General features: G+C 33.2%; 1 protein-coding gene across 1 annotated transcript in view; it reads left to right on the top strand.

Annotated features, from left to right (window-relative positions):
- The window catches only part of HDAC2 (histone deacetylase 2), a 53,275-nt gene extending 32,846 nt beyond the window's left edge, over positions 1 to 20,429 (top strand). The window contains exons 7-14 of the mRNA XM_051997571.1: positions 2,286 to 2,378; positions 2,467 to 2,575; positions 12,265 to 12,405; positions 15,378 to 15,486; positions 17,724 to 17,854; positions 18,597 to 18,752; positions 19,641 to 19,698; positions 20,048 to 20,429. Coding sequence (XP_051853531.1) covers positions 2,286 to 2,378; positions 2,467 to 2,575; positions 12,265 to 12,405; positions 15,378 to 15,486; positions 17,724 to 17,854; positions 18,597 to 18,752; positions 19,641 to 19,698; positions 20,048 to 20,078 — 828 coding nt within the window. The 3' untranslated portion in view covers positions 20,079 to 20,429. The remainder of the gene's footprint in view (positions 1 to 2,285; positions 2,379 to 2,466; positions 2,576 to 12,264; positions 12,406 to 15,377; positions 15,487 to 17,723; positions 17,855 to 18,596; positions 18,753 to 19,640; positions 19,699 to 20,047) is intronic.
- Positions 20,430 to 24,697: the final 4,268 nt, after the last annotated feature.

Below are 24,697 nucleotides of genomic sequence, written 5' to 3'. Positions count from 1 at the left end.
TGTTAGAGGGGATGCGGGAAAACTGGGACACTGATGCATTGTTGGTGGAGTTGTGAACAAATCCAACCATTCTGGAGAGCTATCTGGAACTATGTCCAAAAAGTTATCAAACTGTACATACCCTTTGATCCAGCAGTGTTACTTCTGGGCTTAAATCCCAAAGAAATACTAAAGAAGGGAAAGGGACCTGTATGTGCCAAAATGTTTGTGGCAGCCCTGTTTATAGTGGCTAGAAACTGGAAATTGAATGGATGCCCATCAATTGGAGAATGGCTGGGTAAATTGTGGTATATGAATGTTATGGAATATTACTGTTCTGTAAGGAATGACCAGCAGGATGAATACAGAGAGGACTGGCGAGACTTACATGAACTGATACTAAGTGAAATGAGCAGAACAAGGAGATCATTATACACTTCAACAATGATATTGTATGAGGATGTATTCTGATGGAAGTGGATTTCTTTGACAAAGAGACCTAACTCAGTTTCAATTGATAAATGATGGATAGAAGCAGCTACATCCAAAGAAAGAACACTGGGAAATGAATGTAAACTATTTGCATTTTTGTTTTTCTTCCCGGGTTATTTTTACCTTCTGAATCCAATTCTTCCCGTGCAACAAGAGAACTGTTCGATTCTGCAAACATATATTGTATCTAGGATATAGTGCAACATATCTAACATATATAGGACTGCTTGCCATTTAGGGGAGGGGGGTGGAGGGAGGGAGGGGAAAAATCGGAACAGAAGCGAGTGCAAGGGATAATGTTGTAAAAAAATTACCCTGGCATGGATTCTGTCAATATAAAGTTATTGTAAAATAAAATACAATATATTTTTAAAAATAAATAAATTAATTAATTAATTGCAAAATCCATAGGCCTTATCTTAATCCTCATTTTCATGATCTCTGCCATCTCTCATACAGTTGATAACCCTCTTTCCCTTGATATTTTCTTGTTTTTTAAGTTTTCTTTTTGCTGCTCTCTTCTATCTCTCTTCCTCTTTGTCTAACCCTTCTCAGTCTTCTTTACTGGATCTTTATCTGATTACTTTAGTAAATATTAGTTTCTCAAGACTCTGTCTTGGGCCCTCTTTTTCTCTTTATTTTGCTTAGGTGAGTCTCAGTAAATGATCTCTTGTATCCTCACAATCCATCCCTCTATTCTTTCTAACTTCCTTAATTTCATTATTACTGTTAAGGGTGCCACTGTCCTCCCACTCACCCGATGTAGCAACTGAGTGGTCATTCTCAATTCTTTGTTACCCACCTATATCTAATCATTTAATGTACCCAACCACTTTTAACTCCCAACATTTCTCACGAATATCCCCATCTTTACTCATAGATCTTATAAGACGGCACATGAGCTGTATCATTACTTAATTTGTTAGCAGTAAAGAAAAAAAAAAGAAAAAAAAACTTTGAATTTATAGAGACACCTCTGTGGTGTTGGATCTGCAATTAGGAAGAATTGAGTTCAGTTCCTTCCTTAGGCAAGCCATTTAATCTCGTTCCACCTTGATTTCCTCAACTATAAAATTAGAATAATTATATCACTACCTTCTATGGTTTTTGAATCAAATGAGGTGTGATACAGGTAAGATATTTTGCAATCTGAAAGCACTATATTAATGGTAGCCATTATTAAATAACAGATTTCAACTATTGCTTCAACTATTAGACATGTTGGAACTTTATCTACACTCATAGCCTGATCCCTGTTTGTGTTGCAAAGGCCACTGCCTTATATGTAATTATAATTCTCACTTGAACTGCTGAGTTTTATACAATTTTATCAAACAAAATGACATGTCTCCTTCCATATATTGATCTACAAACAATTGTAGATAGTACTAGAAAACTGCATTATATCTAGGTCATCAGTATGAGAGTACATAACTTTATTTGGTGGTGAATGGCTCCTTGGTGCAGACTTGCCTAATAAATGTCCAGCTGTATCTTTTAGTGACAAAGCCATGAGTATTCATAATACTACTCTGTTTTATTGCATTCAATGATAATTGTAGTAAATGCCAAATTTCAGCTAGATGTTTTTTTGTCCATAGTTACAATCATTTACTAAGCTTTTGGATGCCTAGATGCTGTTTTTTCTTTCCATGTCCTATGATACTGATATTTGTTAGTAATTATGTCAGATTTTAATTTTGTCACTTTGTCCTTTAAATAAACGTTATGAGATTTTTAACAATTTGTTTAATGGATAAGTTTAATAGTGTTTGTTTAGAAAAATTTTCTAAGTCTTAATTATGCATTTTTAGGACATTGGTGCAGGAAAAGGCAAGTACTATGCTGTCAACTTTCCAATGAGAGATGGTATAGATGATGAGTCCTATGGGCAGATATTTAAACCAGTAAGTATTATTTATGCCAAATCTCATCCATTTTGTTTTATTATGTGTTGAAAGGGATTAACCTTTGATATCCTCTGTTTCCATATAGATAATATCAAAAGTGATGGAGATGTATCAGCCTAGTGCAGTAGTGTTGCAGTGTGGTGCAGATTCATTATCTGGTGATAGACTTGGATGTTTCAATCTTACTGTCAAAGGTAACTATTTTAAAGCACAGTATTTCCAGATAAGGATGGGAGGGTAGTTTTCACACATATACGCTTATACATGCATAATATAAAGTAACAACTATTTGGTCACTAGACTTTTTGCCTATTGTCATTTTGAAAATTAATTTATTATTAGTCTTTCAGTAAACTCACTTGGTCATAGTGTAAAGATAATGCCAATGGAATATAATCTTTGGTAGTTGTTATCACCCTAGAAAGACTTTGAGGTTGGTCTCTTTTCTGAGGTTCACCTTAACTAAACTTGAAAGGTGCTCATCCTCAAAGGATGGAGTGAATTCTTCAACCACAACATCTCTCAAAGACTGTTGGAGGGTACAGCTTTAATGTCAGCACTCTTAGTTCAGGTTCTAATTTGAGCACACACAAGTCATTCATAAATCATTAAACAAAAGGAGATTTACTTTGCCCTAACACAGTAAGGATATGCAACCAAGGATACAGTGATACTAGTCTTCGGCTTTGGTAGAACTGGCTTCCCTCACCTCCTCATGGAAACTCGTCTGATCACCAGGTCATCAGGGTATGGTCCTAGGCACCCATCAAGACTGAGAGGCCTAAATTCCACATGACTTGCACTTTTTGGTGTTATTAGTTGACATGAATCTGCAGCATGGAATCCAGGGCTAATCAAGTCCCAACATGGCTTTTGTCCTAAACATTCCCTGAGAGAGTGTCATTACTTGACCGTGAATCTTCAACATGGAAACCAGGGCAAATCAAGTCTCAGGACAGCTTTTGTCCTGACATACCTTGAGAGGGGTGGGGGGAAAATAAAACATCAGAGAAGCAGGAGTTAATTACCTAGGCCAATCAAGTTGATTTTGTCTTTTTAAAGTAATGTTCTTCTTGTTTTGGATGGGAGGAAAGAAGCTATGCAGGAAAACATAACTGCTTAGTTTCAGGGTCTTAAGGATCTTCTAAAGGATCTTCTACCATCTAATGCTTATAAGATTTTTGCTGCACAGTACTAAAGGGCAAAAGGAAAAAAGAGGAAGAAAAAGAAACAAAAACATGGAGGTAAACACTAATAAGAGATCCTAATCCCTTCCTCCTTCCTTCAGGAAGACCAAGTCTCAAGTTTTAAAATCTGATTCATATTGTGGGTACCACCAAGTCAACTCAGGAATCCTTTTTCTACCCAGTAGTTATGAACACTCCAATATACCACTGTAGTGATGGTATCAGTTCTCCAATACCATTTGAAAGCAAGAATTCTCCCACCAAAACTCTCTCCTTCCCAGAAGGAGCTGCCCAAAATATCCCAGAGGAAGGAAAGCTTGCCAGTTGAGGGGAACATAAGCTCCTTCTCAAGAGAGATGGTATCCTTTGAGAAGGCAAGCACTTGAGACCAGGGCATCTCTGCACTGGGAAGGGAAGGTCAGGGAGGGTTAGTTGGGAGAAAGTCCAAAAGTAGTCCATTCTTATTGGGTAAGTGTCCTGGAATTTGGATGCCAGAAACCCATTGGACTAGAACTAGAGTGTCATTGAATTGTTATAGACAGAGTTGGACACCTCACTTTAGCAATTAGTTGCATAATGATTCAACTGTTGATCATCAGAAGCAAACTTCTTTTCCCTGAGAAGCGAGAGTTAGAGATCAGTTGAGTGTCACTTGAGGCTGTGCTCCTTGCACATATAGAACATATAGTCCTGTGCCCCACATAACATGGAATCACTTCCCTGGTGTTTGACTTGATATGTGTATCTCTACTTTTTCCCTAACCTCTACTTTTCTTATCACAGTTTCACACTGGTGATTTAGCATATATTGTCTCTGATGGGTGGTGATATGCCCCACAAATAACTGTATGCAGAGGGAAGATTCCAAAAGGGAGAGCTTTTGATTGTCCATACCTATGCAGACTCCAAACAACTTGGTCAAACCTATGGTCACCACTCAGAAGTCAACATAGATGAAGATCTTCTTGCTTACTGAATGGACTTATAAGGATCCTCATTATCTGAGGTGTTTGTGTTACAAGATTAGGGATTGCAGAAATCAATTTGCAGATGGCTCTTGTAGCAGATGGAGGCATTGGTCTTTTTTATTTTGTTTTTTTTTTTCTTTTTTTGGGCTGAGGCAATTGGGGTTAAGTGATTTGCCCAGGGTCACACAGCTATGAAGTGTTAAGTTCTGTGACTAGATTTGAACTCAGGTCCTCCGAATTTCAAGGCTGGTGCTGAATCCACTGCACCACCTAGCTACTCCACAAAATAGTGGAAACTATACTAGTCTTTGGATGACTATACCAAAGATAGTCATCATCCACTTTTGAAGGACACTCACATCAGAGGGATTCAAGCAAGTAAAATTTCTAACAGACCATTTCCATTTAGCTTTAGAAGTCTCTTATTAAGAGGTACCATTTTGCATCTCAATTAGGTGCTAGAAAGAAGCAAACAGCTGACTTTAAAAAATGTTGTAGTAACAAGATTCCCTAGAAAACTTTGTGTTCCAGAAGCCAAATAATCACTTATTCTGATCATGTTTTGGTAGCCACAAAAAGTTCTGCTCATCTTAATCTTCAGGGACAGAGACCTCTAGAAGCATGAGCTTCCCACAGCTATAAGGATCCAAACTATAAGGTAGCTTACTTTATATTTTTCCAGGGCTGTGGCCTGCTTGGAAATCCATTTGAAAGAGGCAGATTTTCAGGTGAATATAAATGAGGGGCCATCAAGATACACAAATAGGAAATATAGATTCTTCAAAATAAGTGTCCATAGCTTATTCCAGACTCACCTGGAATCCTCTGGGTTTTTGCTACCTGCTGTATTCTCCAAAATTCAGCTGAGCAATCTGGACTCTAGATTACTTTATGATTGATTCTTATCCCACCTCTGTCCTTTATGGGCTTCCTTTGGTCCTATAAACATTACTTCATCAGTGTAGTGGTGATCACCAATACCTTTTCAGATCTTCCTATGTCTTTGCTCATCTCAGCATGATAGGACAAGAAAAAATGAAAAAAGCCTGAGGAAGGATGGTGAAATTATATTGGATTCCTCCAGGTGAAAGCAAATCTCTCTTGACCAATCTCTGTCACAGAAATAGAGAAAAGAACATTGGCAAAGTTGATTACCCCATGTCAATGATCACCCTGGTCCTAAGGAACTCGTCTACAATACTGATAGGGTAGGAACAGCTGCAGAAATGGATTTGATAACTTTTTTACCTGTAAGCTCCCAAGTATCTTCTACCTTCCTCTCAAATGATACAAGGCTGTGTAAGGGGAGTTAGTTTAACAAAGTGAACCAGCTTCCTTAATCTCCATCATTTGAGGAGAAATACCTTTCACCTCCATTTGCCCCCTGGGGGACCAGATCCACTGTGGTAGTAACTGCATGAGTGCATGTGACTAAACATTTTCATCCATCTTACCCAGAGTTAAGTGCCTGCAGATTGCTGAAAAGATTTGCATAGGTACTGAAGTTACAGTCCCCTTCTGTACGGGGTCTGTACTCTGTAACTTCACTCTGAATAATCTCATTGAAGCAAGTGCTTTAAAGGATACCTTAGCGTGGACCTGAAGGACTGTTGGTACCTGTTTTCTTGATTTCCTTGAACAGTTTTGTTGAAACTCCCTTCAGCTGGCCATTAGTTGCTTTCTTATCAACCTCATGTTTCAGAGGCTTTTTCCAAGCTCCCTCTGAGGATAATGTTATTTCTTCTGCCTACCTAGCAGGGTGATGGCCTCTGATATGACCTCAATTCCCAGCATTCTTATTTGAAGTAATAGTATTGCCTGAGCCATAATCTATTCCAACCCGCTGCTTAAGTTTCACCAGTTGATCAGCCAGTTCTTGTGTGGTTATGAGTCTGGGGAGACTCTTAGCTAAAGTCTGAGGCCTTCAATTGAGGTTCCACTGAGAAGGTAGGATCTCCTTTCACTTGAGACAGGCTGGGTATAGTATTCCAGGGATTCCTTAGGTTTCTTTTTTAACTTCTGCAAACACCCCAGTTCATGGGTAGAAAAAATTTGCTCACTACCAGCTGCCATAAAGTGAGTTCCTGGAGGGGGCTCACAAATCATCAGTCTTCTTCCCATCAGAAGAGATCATTTTATTTAATCAGATACTGGTTGAGCCTTGGCTTTCATTTCATGTTCCTAAAAGCTTAGAATTCTTTCTAACCACTTAATTATTCTATTTCAGTTCACTTTCAGTCTTCTGCTGTTAATCCAACTTAGAACAGGGATTTTGAACTTGATTTACCATTCCTGGGCAACCTTCTTTAGCATCCACTGAACTTAGTCCCTTTGCATAAGCAGGAGCTTGCTTCCTATACTATATAGAAATACATTATCAGGAGGGCTTTTGAAACAGAGCCCCATAGTAGCCCAATCACCTCCCCTATATTTGCAGGATTCCTCTCCCAATTTAACCTAAACACATCCCAGTGTATTGAAACTATGTTATTTATGGTGTTCTTCTAACACCAGCACTCTTAGCTTAGGTTCATTTAGGAAGACTTGTAAGCCATTGAACATTTGACAAAAAATTTCTTTTGCCTTAACACAGAAGAAATGCATCTGAATCAGAGAGAATTAAATTCCACATGGCTAAGACTTTTTATGCTTTTAGGTTACCATGAACCTGCATCATGGAAGCTGGGATCAATAACAAAGCTTTGTCTTCTTATAGGTAAAGCTTCCCCATATTGGTGGAGAAAAGAAGCTGGATCAGGGAAACTGGGCCTGTTACAGAAACCTAAATTTAGGATTGCAGTCTGAATCATTGAAAAGATTATCCACGTAGATTTCTAAATTTTTTGAGTTAATAAAACAAAAGGTTTTCTTAAAGACTGCTACCAAGAAAACATTAAAGCAGTAATTTCTATTTTTATAAGAAGAACGTATAATCTGGGTTTATTCAAGTCACATCAATATTCTTTGTTTATACAGACTAATCATAGATCCACTTTTTCTTTTGAAAATAGTAAATTTAGTCATATACTATCTGATGCTGAATCTCTACTCTGTAGACACCTATCCTTTTGAGAGTAACCTCAGGTTCTTGAAAAAAAGTTGGTTTTGGATGTTTTGCACATTGGAAATATTCAATTCATAGAGCAAATTAGATGTGCTGTCTGAGAACCAGCCTAAGTCTAGGAGGCTGAACATTAATTAGTCTGATCACTAGGTTTATGAATTCTTGGAACAAGGTGATGTAAATTTTTTTTTTAGATAAATGATAATTTTTATTTTAGGTGTTCAGAATGCAAGATTCTTGTCAAAGTAATCAGTAGTTTTTCATCTAATGGATCCATAAAAAATCATTTCATGAGATTCCTGGTCATTTTGCTCTTCCATGCTTATGATGGACATAAGCAAAAAGACTACCAGTATAATTGCATAATCTCAAATTATGTCATGAGCATCCCCCTCAAAAAGGAAGTTAAAAGAAAAGATAAGAGAAAATGGTCTCCATTTATAATGGTCATACCTGAAGTATTCAGATGAGCTATTTAAGCTGAAAAATTTGAAGTTTTAGTTGTCTAAACATCCTTATCTTAAGAAATACTCCAAAACTAGGAAATGGAATAACAAAAATAAAGAACCCAATGAAAATGATAGATGGTGCAAGAAAATAAAACCTCATAATCTTTTGCTTACAAGAAACTTGTTTGTAAAAAATATATTGCATTAGGTAAATTTCTGAACATCAGGAGCTGAGGTCATGCTGTCAGTTAAAGTAAGTACATCAGGGAAAAAATAGTAAAACTACATTATACTAAAAATTGTCATATATTACTATTAAACTCATGTGCTTCAAATAACTTTGCATCTGAATTCAAAAAAGAAAAATTGATTGAACTGCAAGAGGTCATAGTAACATAAGTGACAAGACATATTTAGATAAGCTTAAGGGAGAAATGAAATGGAAAATAGAAATTGAACATTTAGCTGGAAAAAACAGCTAAAAGACTAACATGAATTCTAAGTGCATCTGCTAATGTGTATACGTATTTCTTACCACATTAAGGCATGGAGATACTGCAAATGTAAAATGTGGTACAGTATTTATATACCATAATGTGATAAAAAATCAATTCCAAGACCACAATACAAAGCCAACTGGATATAACAGAATCCTCAAGTGAGTTAAAGAACAAATTATGGAAACAATTATTGGAAGGAGAGAGAATATAAAATGATTTGCCAAAATTTCTGGGGTATAGCTGAATGCAATACTTGAAGAAAAATATTTCTGAAAACAAAATAGAAGGGGAATATTAATAAGCTAATTCACTTTTGAAAGTCAAAGCTAAAATGAATATACAAGATACCAAAATTAAGCTCTAAATAAACTACAAAGATAGTATAGAAATAATCAAACTGAAACTTGGTTTTTTGAAAAGATGTATAGGTTCGTAGGGCTTTAGCCAATCTGATTAAAAAGATGGCAGCAAAAATCGAATTAACAAAAAAGCAAATAAATTAAGTGAAATTACAAATCAAAATAAAATGTTAAATTGACACAGAAGTAATGTGCTTATAAAACAACACGAAAGAAGCAGGGATAGTTTTAAAATTAATTAGGAAATTATTATTCCTGTCATTTCTTTAACAGGAAATCAAATAATGATTTTTTAGCAATTCCATCTTAGAAAATAGGAGTAGCTGCAAAAGAAAAAACTGTTCCTTATGGATTTGCAGATTTCTCTCACCTTTTTTAAAAACCATGTTACTTCTTAAAATTAAAAAATATATATATCCTACCACATTTTTTTTTGGAAAGAATTGAAATACTAAGGTAAATCAAAAAATGATAAAGCAATAACGGAATGATATTGTTAGTGGATATTGATTTTTAAAATTGGAATAAAACCTACTCAGCCATACTCCAATGTTTTATCTAAGAAATTGTGATGGAATTAGATTTACAACAGATCTAAAGATGTTTTCAACATGAGGGAAACACTTCATAATAAAAACATTTAAAACTTCACATTATGTAAATGTTAGAAAAGCCTTTGACAAAGTATAGGATTCATTTATACTAAAACTTTTGCAAATAATGGGCATAGAGGGCCTTTTAATGTCATAAAATGTTTAAAAGCAAGCATAAACAGCAGAAATTTTTTTTTCAAATTTTTCCAGTTACATACAAGATTATAAAAGTAGTGTCTACTATTCCTACTATTATTTGACATAGTTTGGAAATGTTATGAAATGGCACTAAGGAAACTAAAGACATAAGGATCCCTATTTACTTGTATCTTCAGTGAGGTGATGCAAGAGAAACCATGCCAGCCCTGAAATCAAGAAGACTCAACTTTCTGAGTTCAAATCTGGCCTCATATTGGCTCTGTGACCCTAGACAAGTCATTTAACATTTTCTCAGTATCTCATCTGTAAAATGAGTTAAAGAAGGAGATGAGAAACTATTTCTTCCTCATGGCCAAAAAACCTCAAAATGTAACCATACTCAGACACAATTGAATTGACAGACCATGCTACCCAAGTACAGTTTCAGACTAAAAAATCAACTGTGTTTCTGAATTAATAGTAAGTCCAAGGAAGTTACAAAGTACCTAGGGATCATTCTACAAATGCACACAAAATACTTCTATAGGTTCAATTACAAAGTACTCCTTTATAGCTAGAATGTTAAGCACTGTGCCAGTGTAATATTTGTCACCAGTTAATTTGCAATATTCTATACTAATGAAGTTAACTAAGGGGTACATTGTGGTACTCAGAAATCAATTCTTTTTTCTAAAATTATTTTATAACATTAAGGGAGATAAACGGGCATAAAGAAAGAGGGAGTAGTACTTCCACAATTTAAACTATCTTATAAAGAAACTATTTTAAAATAGAAGTATAGTGAAACAATATGAAAGAATCCAACAGTACAGCATAATAAATCTATTTGATAAATAAGAAAACAAATTTCTTAGGAATGAATTTCACACTCAAATTTTATTTTATTTTTTTAATAGTCACTAAAGTGACTTTTTTAATAGCTTTTTATTTACAAATTATATGTATGGGTAATTTACAGCATTGACAATTGCCAAACCTTTTGTTCCAATTTTTCCCCTCCTTCAGATGGCAGGATGAGCAATAGATCATACTCAAATTTAAAAAAATAATCTGGGGAAACTAGAAATCATTCTGTCAGAAATTAGATTTTGGCATTATATTTCATGATATATACTGACAAGCAGATTGTATGCCATTCACAGCTATGCATAACAAATATTTTTAACCAAGATGGTTAGGACAAAAAATGAAATGATTAACTGATTATATGAAGATGAAAAACTACACACAGAAAATGCACCTTGGATCAGCTTAGTGAATACATAAGAAACTGTCAAATTTCTTTGATAAAGAGTTTGCTGGGATACATAAATAGTTGGCATATATATACCTCTGTACATAAGCAAGATCAAAAGCCATTTCTCAAAAGATAAGTGGTCAAAAGAATTTCCAAATAACTAATAATGGAAATGAAAATCAAAACAACCCTAAAGTTCACCCTTCAAAATAGCAAAAAATAAAAGATGAGAAGTTAATGTTAAAGGAATTGTGGGAAGGCAGTAGCACATTGTTGGAGCTGTGAAATCAGTACAGCCCATTTGGAATGAAATTGGAATTATGTAAATAATAAAATTATCAAAAATGTTCAAACTTTAGACCCAGAGAACCCACAACTAGGATTGTGTTTGCAAGGTGGTTGTTGATAAGAGAAAAATGCTAATATACATTAAAATAATTATAACACTTTTTGAGAAACTGGAATTGGAAGGAACAAGGAATTGGAAATCATGTATGCCCATTGATCAGGGTTTGTGAATATAATATCAATGTTCTGTTAGATGACATGTGAATTCAGAAAAGTGTAGAATCTATATAAATTAATGCAGTCAAGCAGAGATAAGGGGGAAAAATGCCTAATTACTAACAGTGCAGATGTGGGGAGAGAAATACAGCCAAAAAAAAAAAAAAAAACGTTCAAAACTAGAAAGAGCAAGTTTGACTTCAAAGAGAAATGAGAAAATATTCTACTTCCTTCTCAAAATAGCCTCCCCTAGTATTATGTATTATACATATTTTCAAACATTTTCATTTTGTTGATCAATTATGCTGACATTTTTCCCCTTTTGGCAGGGAAGGTTTTTTAAAAAATACTGTTACAATAGGATACTCTGGAAAAAGGTGAAGAAGTTTAGGTACTAGAAAAAACTACAGTCATATTACCAAAAAAAAAGTACATAAAATATATCAGTAAGAACTTTGGAAACATTCACAAACCCCTGGTTAACAAACCCTGGCCTAGGAACAGTGGAGTGTTCAATGATGTGTCAGTATTTTTCCATATAAACAATACAATTTCGCATTGTCCCAAAGGCAAATGGAATGCTTTAATCATTTATTGGAGATACTGTTGAAGGGGTTCCTGGTTAGATACAATTAGGATACAATGTTTGGGGGTACTTTCACCTCTGATTTGAAGCAGAAGAAATTGCTTCTAACATACGTATGTGTTTGAAGTATTTTAAAGAAACCAAAAAATCCCAGTAAGGTCTACATAATATTTGAAAAACATTTTGATTATTTTGATTGTTTACATTTTCTTTAAATAATGTTATAGTTTACTTTGTAAATAAAACTGCTAATTTATGTTTTCTATCTTTGTGTTAGGTCATGCTAAATGTGTAGAAGTTGTAAAAACTTTCAATTTGCCCCTTTTGATGCTTGGAGGAGGTGGATACACAATCCGTAATGTTGCCCGTTGTTGGACATATGAAACTGCTGTTGCCTTAGATTGTGAAATTCCAAATGGCAAGTATTACTACCCAGTTTAACAGTGAAAATGAGAAAATTATTTATGATTAATCTTTGTACAGAAGATGGTGCAATGGATAGAGCACCAGCCCTGAAGTCAGGAGAACCGGAGTTCAAATCTGGCCTCAGACACTTAACACTTCCTAGCTGTGTGACCCTGGGCAAGTCACTTAACCCCAACTGCCCCAGCAAAAATAAATAAAGAAACAAATAAATAAGTAAGCAAACAAATAAATAAAGTTATGGACATCTTTGGAAGTTTGGGGAAGCTTATAGACACCTCAGAATGACATTTTTACATGTATAAAGTAAGATATATAGTATTACAAAGGAAATCAATTATATTGAAATACAGTTATCAAGATAGTAAAAGAGAACAAGTTCACAGATCTCAAATTAAGTATTCCTGAGTTAGAAGATGAATATGACTGAAGAGTTGTCATTGTGGTGTAACAGGAAGAATACACATTTGTTTTGCCATTCTCTTTACCATTAATAAAGGATACTGGAGTGCTGTAGAATTTATTTGTAAAATAATTGCCAGTAAGAAATAATTTTTAGTAAACAGAAGAATATATGAATGAAGCAAAATTGAATTTAAAAATAATTTTTCAAATGAAAATATATATAAATCTTTTTTGCAAACCTTAAGACATTATGTAAATGCAGGTCATTATTTTATTTCCCCCTCTTCCCACAAACATGAAAATAAGTAGGTACATTTTATATATATGTATATAAAAGCATTTACTGTATGACAAGATGTTCTAAATACTGGGGATACAAGTACAAAAGCAAAGGAAGTCTGTATCTTCAAAGTAGGTTAAATTCTAATTGGGTAAAATAACAAATATTTAGAGGAGACCAGGAGCAGGTGTAGCTTTTTGGTTCAGAATGTTAACTGGGATGGTAAGTGGGTCCATAGGGAATATATCAGCACAATCCTTATAGAAACAGTGGCAGAGTTTATTTGATTTGATGTTCATTCCAGGAGGAATTGATTTTGGAGTTGAAAGGCTAGGTTTATATAAAATAGCCCAAGAACAACAAGTTCAGAAGTGCAATTGAATGCAACACTGCACTTGGGGTCAAAAGGACCTGAGTTCAAATCTAGAAAGTGCTTAGCATAAAAGAATGGGAATTATTAGAATAGGGAGAGGGAAAAGAAGTGGAGCTGAAGAGAAACATTTCAAACTAGATATATGAGACAACTTGTGGAAAGGTTCAGAGACAGATGGAGAACAAATATGAAGAATAAGTTAGTGTTTAGACTATAAATGGGAGTAAAGTATAAGAATATTCTAAAAGTAGAAAGGTCATTACCCTCTCCTAGGTATTTTTCCTGAGTTTTCCTAGTTTTTCCTGACAGTTTTTTCTTTTCTCCTACTGTCTGCTTATTCTCAGTCTCATGTGGTAAATTGTCTCTTGTGTTCTACCCCAAAGTTCCATCTTGGGTATCTGTCTCTGTTCCCTAGTCCTTTGTAGCCTGCCTGCAGTCTCCTTTCTGGCATTATGCATCATTCCCCTTTACATGCTCTTTGGACCAACCAAATTGATCTTGTTTTTCACATGTCACTTAACTCCTGACAGTGCAGTGGCTAACCAACAGGTCTCATATTAGTTGGTGAGGTAGGAGTTTTTCTATCCCAAGCATGTGAAGATTCCTTGGCAGAATGGGCAGATAAGAACAGTTTATTCCACTGGCCAAGAGACTGAAACAAGCACTATGGAAAGCTTAGTTAGTAAGCATCAAAGATGCCAAGGTCATTCGCTGATTCCCAGGCTATTGCCAATCGTCTTAACTTTTGTCTGCCACTGGACTTGAATCAAGACTTTGTGCAACTCTGCCTGCCAGGCAAGTCAAGACATCATAACAACTCATTTATAAAATGAGGGAGTTAGATTAGATGGTCCTTCCATGATATCCCTTATGTTTCTGTCATTTCTCTCCCTGCCTTTGCACAGGCTGTGTGTACTATCCCTGGAATGTACTCCCTTAACAGCTGTGCCTCTTAGAATGCCCAACTCCTTGCCAAGCTCAAGCACCATATCCTACACCATCCTACTCTGATTTCCTGGTGTTGGTTACCTTATCTCTTGTTACTTTGTGTTTATTTGTATGTATTTTATGTAGTCTTCTCTGCGTGTTGTTTCTTTCCTATACAAGTTTTAATAAATGTTTGATGAATGATTCATAGTGTTGGATGTTGTAAACTGTCTTGTAAGTTGTGTCGTAATTATGTACTTTGTTCAATGAAAATAATGTGTTATTACATTTCAAAACACTTGAGGGACTTTTTTCATTTTATCTTTATATTCTCAGACCCTAACAATGACTTGTACATAGTAAATACTTAATTGATACTTTTTGAACCAAATGTAGTAATGGTTCATATTCAGTTAACTTGGAAAAAAAAGGGGCAGGGGCATAGATGAAAGAAGGGATGTATTTTGACACTGGCTAAAGAACTGACCTCGAAGTCAATAAGATTAAATTCAAGCCATTTTTCTTGATACTCACACAACCACAATGTAAGTCATTTAATCTCTGCCTATAAGCTTTTAGACAACTGAATCGTTAGAAGTAGTTTTCTTTCTAAAAATCCCCTATCCTAATGTGAAATCATGTCTAGTCTCGCCTGCATCCTTTTCTCTTTTTCTCCAACATGCCCAACTTGTTCAAGTTTTGCTGGTATTCCTGAGTTGAACAGGAATAGTGACTAAAGTAGCTCAGATTTCTCTTGATGGAAGACATAGACTTAAGTATTGAAATTAATTATTGCTGTATTTTCTATATTTTTGCATTTCACTTGTGTAGTCTTGTTTGGTACTTAGTCTGCTGTATGTAGTCCTGATTATTCTTGTAACTTTCTAAGAACTATTTTTAAATTCTAGGTTTGGTGGATGTTCACTATTTCTGTCTTAAAGATTAGCTTTTTAACTATAAAATGTTTTGTTGTTTTCAATAGAGTTGCCATACAACGATTACTTTGAGTATTTTGGACCAGATTTTAAATTGCACATTAGTCCATCAAATATGACAAATCAGAATACTCCAGAGTACATGGAGAAAATTAAGTAAGTAGTGATTGAAATAGTTTATTTTGTTAAATATTTGATAAAAATAAAACTTTTGACACATATGCATGCAAACATTTTTCACAGTATCTTTTGTATTGTAAAATCTAGGCATCAGTTAATGAACTCTGTTTATATTTCCATTTTTTACTTTTTCATCATATATAATATCATTAAACTGTCATTCTAAAAACATTCTTTTTTTTTCAGAGAGTCTCAGAATTGGAAAAATCTTTAGAGATCATCTAGTTCAACCCATAGTAAAATATAAAACCCCTTAATAAGATATCTGACAAATGGGCATCTAGTCCATACTTAAAGATGTTATTTTGACTAAGTGACATTGAGAATACTATTATCTTTCTCACTGGTTAAGATTTATTATTAATATCAAAGTAAACATAAGTCTTATATTACTTTTTAATATAATCTGGCACATAACACCTAGTCCAGTTTTGGATTTGGCAACTATAAGCTCTAACTTCTTGGTTGAATTAGGTCCAGGTTTTAAGATCTTTGAACCTCATTATTGAATAAAACATTGATGCATTGTAGTACTCTAGACTACATTAAAAAGTTGAGGAAACTGTATATACATTGTGTCTACATGTACATTTAGAGAGAAAAAATGCATATGTATATGTTTTTATATATAAATATAGATAGAAGAGAAAAGATGTGGGACTGACAAATTAAGAGCAACATTTAACTATGAAAAACTAGTAGATATCTTGAAATATATCTAAATGATTAGAAAGACTTTTGACTTATTCTGTCTCTTGCTAGAGGCAAGAACAATGGACAGCGGTTGCAAAGAGACAGAATTACACTTAATTAACAACAGAATCAACTATTCAAACCTAGAATGAATCCTATCAGAATATATTGCTTTCTTCCTCACTCAGTAGTTAGATGCTTACTTCTTCAGTATATCCTTAAAGGATTTATGTTGAAGTACAGGTTTAGCTGTATTTCTTTTGAGATTGCAAGTGTTGAGATTCTGGCTTTCAGATAGGACCTCTCTGTGTAAATTCTAGCAATTGTGAACTTAAACAATGAAATATCTGAAGATGCTTACAAATAGTCCTTAAGTAATATTAACTTAACTAGACTTTAGTATTAAACTTAGAAAAAATAATAACAAATATTGAAACATTGAAATTTGAAAAAATATTGAAACACTGGTCCACTTGAAGTCAACAAAGTTCAGTAAAAATTTTACCACTGTAATAGATTTAAATCATTATTTTATGTTTGTTTTGAAACAATTTCAGTGTTTCATTATTTAACATTATTCTTATACTGGTATAACTTTGATGTAAACATTATGAAATTGCTTCCTAATGAAATTCATTAATGAAACAAACTAATGATTGCTTTTTGATGGTAAATACTTGCCTAAGTGTCAGATTTTCCCATTCTCTTTTATACTGTTTTAAATTGGCAATATTAGCTGCAAATATAACCGTTTAGTTGAATTCATGGTGATAATTTTCTTATAATTTTATTATTTTCAGTGTAAATTCCACATAATAAGGATATTAGAAGACCAATAAAAGAAAATTTTCAAAAATTTGATGTTACTTTGTTTAAAAAAAAGCCTATTCTTGATGTAGTTAATATATAATAAATCTGAATCTAATTTTTTAAAGAGTATGCTCCAATCTATAAATTTTTATTTTGAATATTACCATGGTATTGATAGAAAATATTGGGTAAATCTGTTTTTAGCATCATCTTGAAGGCTTTTACTTGAAAAGATTTTTACTTGTTTTAAATTTTATTTAGTTTTGGTATTTTTAAAAATTATTGGATTTTACATCATGGGACTAATCATACAGATCCATTGTTTCCTTTTTTTAAAAAAATAATTTGAAATTCCAAGAATGAAGTACATATTAATCTATCAGTTGAATTATAGCTAAGTCATTCAAAAAGAAGGAAAGAAAATTAAATAAGTATTGACTTGAACTCAGGTATTTTGAATTTCCTATTTGTAACCTAGTATGACCCTTGCGTGTACAATTTCTCTGCATACTTTGAATGACTTTCTTTGAAATTTGAATGCTAGAAAATTTTCCATTTTGGTAGAAAAATATAACCATTTAGTCCATGAATTTATAGGTACCCAAGCTTTAAAGGATTGCATATTTTCTTGCTCAAAATTCTTTTGAAATATGTTAGGGATTAGTAAAAAAAAATGAATTATTTGAATGACTGTTCCCTGTACAATATAGACAACGTTTATTTGAAAACTTGCGCATGTTACCTCATGCGCCTGGTGTACAGATGCAAGCCATCCCTGAAGATGCTGTTCATGAAGACAGTGGGGATGAAGATGGAGAAGATCCAGACAAACGAATTTCTAGTAAGCTAATGCTATCAAATGTTATGAAAATTGTATTTGGTTTAGTGGTTTTCTTAGTTATTCAAGCAATTATTAAGCTATTTGAAAGTGGCTTATATACCAAGAACTTTGATACAGATTGAATTCTTAAAATATTTTTCTTTCTTAGAAAAAATAGCTTTCTTCTTACTGAAAAACTAAGTTGCATTGTCTTTATAAAGATTCAAAACTTACTTAAAAGAATTTATGCTTAATCAGAAAATAGATGTTTTAGCAAACTATTGTATATTTTTTTAAGATTTTGGATATTCAAAAAGGTTTTCTGCTGCTAACCTTTTACATGTATTACTATATTGAAGATCTCCTTTTTTGATGTCTAAAGCCCTTCTTGGCATTATACCTTTTTTATCTTTAAAAATAATAATAATAATAGCTGGTGTGGCATAGCAATGTAAAAATATTTCTCATTGTAAGATATATTTTTAAAATCTCTAAATTTTTCAGATTTCTTTTTGTTCCCTTTAACTGTTTTCTCCCTGATAAATAAAGTATGTTTTAGTATTTATTGAGAGAGAAACATGGCCCAATTCTGAAATTTCAAGTGCCCTTTTAGCTTTAGCTTTAGTTTAATAGGTATTTTGTGTTATTTATACATATATATAATTATATTATAATAGATTAAATGGTTAATGGAATATAATGAACACAAATTTTATATTGCTCTTGGACAAAATGTAATATTTATCTTTACATTGTGTTTCAGTTCGAGCATCTGACAAACGGATAGCTTGTGATGAAGAATTTTCAGATTCTGAGGATGAAGGGGAAGGAGGGCGTAGAAATGTGGCTGATCATAAGAAAGGAGCAAAGAAAGCAAGAATAGAAGAAGATAAAAAGGAAACAGAGGACAAGAAAGCAGGTTAGTTGTTGGTCTTTAAAATCTAGCAAATGATAGGTTGGCTAAGGAGTTATATTTCATCTTTGAAGGGATGTGAACTTAATTACAGCAGTACTTAAATAGGGGTTTGTGTTCAGTAAATAACTGGCCAAAAAGTGTGGTGAAAAAACCCAAACAACTATAGATCATCTCATTTTAACAATTCATAGTCTCCAAAACCAAAATAAAGTGAGAAATTGAAACAAATCAACAGTGTTCATTATTATATCTTCAATCTACATTTATTGTGTGCACACAATATTGCACTAAGCACTCTTATCAAATGGAGAACAAAAGGTAATTTATGTGTGTGTGTGTGTGTGTGTATGTACACACACACACACACACACGGGTATGTAGGTGTTGCATCTGCAACTATATAATGTAAATATTATTTGTAGAATATTAGCTTGATGATAGTGACTTAACATTTTACTCTTATCTTCCACAGTGCAATTTTTGTTTATTTTATTTTTTGATCACTTGAGTGTTAAGTAAGTTAAGTAAGACATAGGTGATGTGGGGCAGCTAGATGGTGCAGTGGAAGTCAGGAGGACCTGAGTTCAAATCTGAGATCAGACACTTAACACTTCCTAGCTGTGTGACCCTGGGGAAGTCACTCACCCCAGATTGTCTCAGCCCTCTCCCCCGCCCCCCGCCCCCCCCCCAAAAAAAAAGACATAAATGATGTAGGTATAAAAATTGTGAGATTTCAGCTACTGAGAACTTTAAAAGTTTGTATTTATTCAGTGACAGTATTAAGAGGCCATAGGATTGTTTTCTTTCTTTTTTCTTTCATTTAAGATCTGAGCTTTCCTGTGTAGGCTATTTGTATTTATTGTATATTTCTTTTGATTTTTTTATTTTTAGATGTTAAAGAAGAGGAGAAGTCCAAGGACAACAGTGGTGAAAAGACAGACACCAAAGGGTAACCCAGTACTAATTGAATCTCTTACGAGTTAAATGTGGTTAAGTTTCAGATAACCTAGCCAAATTAATATATTCTAAGAATGATGATACAACTAAGGAATTTTTGGTATCATATATTCAGAAAGCATCTACATCAACCATCAGCTCTTGATGCTAGACTTTACAAAATGAATTACTATACCAAATCCTAGCTCTCAAAATTTAATGAGAACTAAATGAACAAAAAATAGACAGATGTTTTCTGCCACTGTAATATTTGTTTTGTTGTATATAGTAATAAATGTTAGTTTAGTCAAAGTGCATTTAAACTAAAATTGTGCCACTTTTATATTTTGCCTTTTGAACAGAACCAAATCGGAACAGCTCAGCAATCCTTGAATTAGAGAGCCTCACACCAATTTCAGGAAAAAGTTTAAATTGGGAAAATATTGGGAGGAAAAAAAAATACAGGTTTCTTTTCAAAAGAGACTGCTGACTTCATTTTGTACTACTTGGCATGGACCGTATTTATTTTCAAAATGGCTTTTTTTTGGTTGTTGGCAAGTTGTATTGTGAGTTTTTCTAATTATGATGCAAAATTTCTTTCTCCACCATGCTTTATGTGATAGTATTTAAAATTGATGTGAGTTATTATGTTATGTCTAAAAACTGATCTATTAAAGAAGTAATTTGCCTTTCTGAGCTGATTTTCCATCTTTTGTAATTATCTTTATTAAAAAACAAATTGTACTTGGGTTGTCTTTCGTTTTTCATTGTAATATGTTGTCAAATTTGGGTAGACAGGGTAGAGTACAAGGGTTACATAGAATTTGTATATTGGGTTTCATTGGGGGTGATGAGATTGATTGCAGTTGGTTTGAAAATTTTTTGGGTATCTTATTGAGTTCATATACCTCAAATTGAACTGACCATAGTATGATATAGAAGTACCTGTATTATTGATTTTAATGAATCCCCTAGAAATCATTATTCAAATATAGTAGAACTTTTTTTAACTTAGTATTCATATTGTAAAAGTATCAGTACCTACTCTACTTTACTTGATAAGCTTTCATAGATAAATTACTTAACCTCTCTTATCTGATCTTCAGATAACTCTCTAAGATGTCCCAATTCAGTTAAATATGATATAAGATAATCCTAGATGAAGCTAGTTGTTACACCAAAGAAATAAACCATTCATGTATATCCATATGTCATAATGAACCGTGTAAAATATACTCTACGTGAGTAGATTTATTTTTTGCTTTGTTTATTGGATTTTCAGTGTAAGTTTAAATTAGAAGTATTTTATCTCCTGCACACAACACTAAAAACATTTGAAAGTGAACAGACCTCTAAATCCATCACCTAACTTTTTTAGAATTAGAACAAAAATATGTAGAGTCAGTATAAAGGGGAAAAAAGAATATAAATGGAATTTTTCTAATCTTTCACATTATTGCTAAGGCTGCTAGTAATATTTCTAATTTAATTGAGTATTAAGATTAGAGATTTATTTAATGCTGAAATCTTCTGTAGTAAACCATTTTGATTTGTGATTCTTTACCCTATTATTGACATTCGAAAGAAATGTTGTGAATTTAGTCATTTTATTTTGTATAGTTTACAGTCATCTAGAACACTGTCTTCAGTAATTTAAGTTTTTTTCTAATGCTTCAGAGATTTGGTTTAATAACTTTGGTTTATAGTTCAGGTAGTAAATTTAAGTTGTTTATGAAAGTAATAACAAACTGGACAATAAAACATTGAGTTGGAAGAATTATTTCTGAGGCTTATCATTAATAAATTGGTGGATACCTGGAAGTATTAGAAAATGAGAAATATTATCAAAGGGTAAGGGGAGCTAAATTTAATTATTTTTAAGAGCTACAATTTAAAGGTTTGTGTCTTTTTGGCAAACTCCACTAAGTTGTTTTCTTCCTGTTTTTTTTTTTAATCTAGTTTAAATTAAGAATTAAGATTATGGAATGTAAAGCCACCTAATGAATAGTCTAACCTCAGTTCTTGAGGTCTATGAATTTAATATTTTTGTAACTATTTTAGTATGGTTGGTTTTCTTTGTAATCTTGCACATTTTATTTTATAAATTTAAAAAAGTGAGAAGGAATCTGTAGACTTCACTGGAATACTAAAGGGAGATCCTTGAGATACACAAAAAGTTTAAAAACCCTAGTCTAAAATGAATTTTTTCTGTGTCAGTGTTCAGTATGTATCATATTAGCCAAACAGTTTTAATTACCCTTCTCTGCCATCCCTCAACTGGCTTCATTGTCTAGCCTATTTTTCCCAGGATTCTTTAGTTTCCTATTCTTCTTAGTCCTGTTTTTGCTTTCATTTCTTGAATTCCCAACACAGCTCCACAAACCCTTGCCAGGGAGGGAAGATTTGGTCAGTAGGTGGTCTGCTCTGTATTGTAATAATTATTTAATAAATTCTTGGTGAAATCAGTTATCAGTGAGAAAACAGCCTAATAACATGAGTTTGTCAAAATTGTGAAATTGTATTTGAAATATAGATGCCATTCATGACACATTGACTTAGTGACTTTGCTTTACTTAAAGTTCTGCCCCAAGCTACATCCTGTGTATGACTTCTCTTTCTGGCAACAAGTAAATCAAGGTCAGACTTTTTTTTTTTAGGTTCCTAGAGTTGGTCAATTTTTCATTTTTTGGTCTTCTGGGGAGACTTTTCAAGTCTCAAATTTTATGTATGTACCCAGTTTTATTTTTCTTAGCTATGAAAAAATTTTACCTATTGGGAACTGTTCATAATTTTGATAGAATAGTCTTGTGATTTCAACCAATACAGATCACAACTCATCCACATTTAATCATCCTGTGAGACGCTTGTTCCCGCTTTCCATTAAGTCTCTGTACTCATCATTTTAGGAATCTTTGAGATTTCTGGACATTGCATTTAAACAAATAAACCATACAAACATAGCACTGATTACACTGATTTGGATACATATATAGCTCATTTCTGATAATCTCTCTAATAATCTTTTATGCTCCTCCCCCTATATAATTCTTTATAAGTTTTTGTGAAATGGAGATGTGTTACATAGATCACAGAGGAGAAATCTTAAAGCATTAAAATGGATTGTCATCAAAAAAAGGTCAGAAACAAAATCTGTCCAAATTTTATTTCTTAATGTCATGATGTGAGGGAGATAAGGAGATAGTGCGGGACCTATATTTTATTTCTATTTCTATTTGTGTTATTAGGGCTACTGCCTTGGGAGTACTACATGTTGAAAAACAGCTGTGGGATACAAATCAGGGAAAGTTGGTGGGATTTAGCAAGAAATTAAAGTTTATACGAGCTCTGGAATTCACATATGGAAAAATATTGAAAATGAACAATTTACAAACAGATGTTTGTCTTGATTGTTAAAAACCAAGGCAGTTTATTGGATTGTATATATTTTTAGGGATTTTGGGAAAAAGTCACAAGGGAATAATGGAAATAACATGGAATGCATTCATTGTCAAAAACAGCTGTAATGTGAGCAGAACTGTAGAAAGAAAATATTCGTTTCCATGCAATTGTCTTTTCCTTTTTTTACCACAAGATGTCAGCTTTCTCTCTGTTCAGTTGTCTTAAAATAAATACAGAATGTCTGTCTCCTTACCATATGTATTACTATTTAAGGTTCCATAGTAATTCATATTATTGCAAAAAAAGAATTGCACTAATTAGGAAGTTAAGCTGTGTTTTTTACTATCTGCATTTTGAAAAAGGATGATATGAAGAGAGTAGAAATGTATGTATTGGTCTTGATTTCGAGTAAAATATGATATTAACTACAAAAATTTGTATCCAGGTTTTTTAAAAAAATGTATTATAATTCAGAGATGTAAGATTGACTTCTCATCTTCATTCTCTGTAAAACTAGATTTTATTGACTCAGTCACCAAACATTTACTAAACAAGTACTACATTCTGCCAGTGGGGTACAAAAGCAAAAAAAGAAATACTCTTTTGCATTATTTTTTTTAAATTTTATCACTTAGCTTGATAATATCAGGAAAGTAGAAATTGAAATTGTGTTTTTCTCCCAATCCACATTGTTGAATCTTACCATCTTGATAATACCTGGAGCCTGCATCTTAGGACCTCATACTACTATGTAACTACACTTTGCCTCCATACAATTAAACATTGTGTCCAAAGACAGGCTGAGGTAATACCCTGTTGTGCAATGTGAGCATAGTCTTTAGAGTCAAAAGATCAGGCTTCAAATCCCAAATCTCCATTTAATACAAATTAGACTTTGGGCAGGTTGTTTTTAACATTTCTGAGCTTCGACTTCTTGATCTATAAAATGAAAAAGTTTAATTAAACTAGAGATTTGATGGACAGTGTTCCCAAGTGGATCCAAACCAGATAAATATGTAATTAGAAAATATTTTTCAAAATAAATAGAAATATAATAGAATATAATTTATGTTAATGTGTGGTTTTTTTTTAATTTAATTTACATACAGCCCTAATTCAGTCTCATTACCTAATCAATCAACTTTCTGCTAGACATTCTCATGTAGCTATCCCAAAGTCATCACAAACTCAATATGTTCTAAATGGAATTTTCTTCCTCTACAACTTTAATCTCCAAGAAATTTTCTAATTTCTAGTAATATATTTAAACATATATATATATGTGTGTGTATATATATATGTACATATATATATATATTAAAGGAAGAAGGCAAAAATTAGCAAAACTAACCATTACATTTAAAAAGTTATTTATGTATTTATTCTATTTCACACACCTTTGCAGATGGAGAGGAGGTGGTTTCTTTTCACATCTCTTTAGAGCCAGGTTTGTTATTGATACTTTTGCAACTATTAGGTTAGACTGTTCAGGAGCTTCTATGCAACTTTGCCAAACCATGAAATGCTTATGAAATTGCTACTGCAGCATGTCCATATGAAGGTTGCTATTGTGTTATTTCATTGCAGCAGATGCTGCTACTGGTGGATTCTGC

Source organism: Antechinus flavipes, chromosome 4, assembly GCF_016432865.1.
Source record: "Antechinus flavipes isolate AdamAnt ecotype Samford, QLD, Australia chromosome 4, AdamAnt_v2, whole genome shotgun sequence".
Classification (NCBI taxonomy): Eukaryota; Metazoa; Chordata; class Mammalia; order Dasyuromorphia; family Dasyuridae; genus Antechinus; species Antechinus flavipes.
The sequence above is the reverse complement of the archived record's forward strand: the minus strand, read 5'-3'. Positions and strand labels throughout refer to the sequence as shown.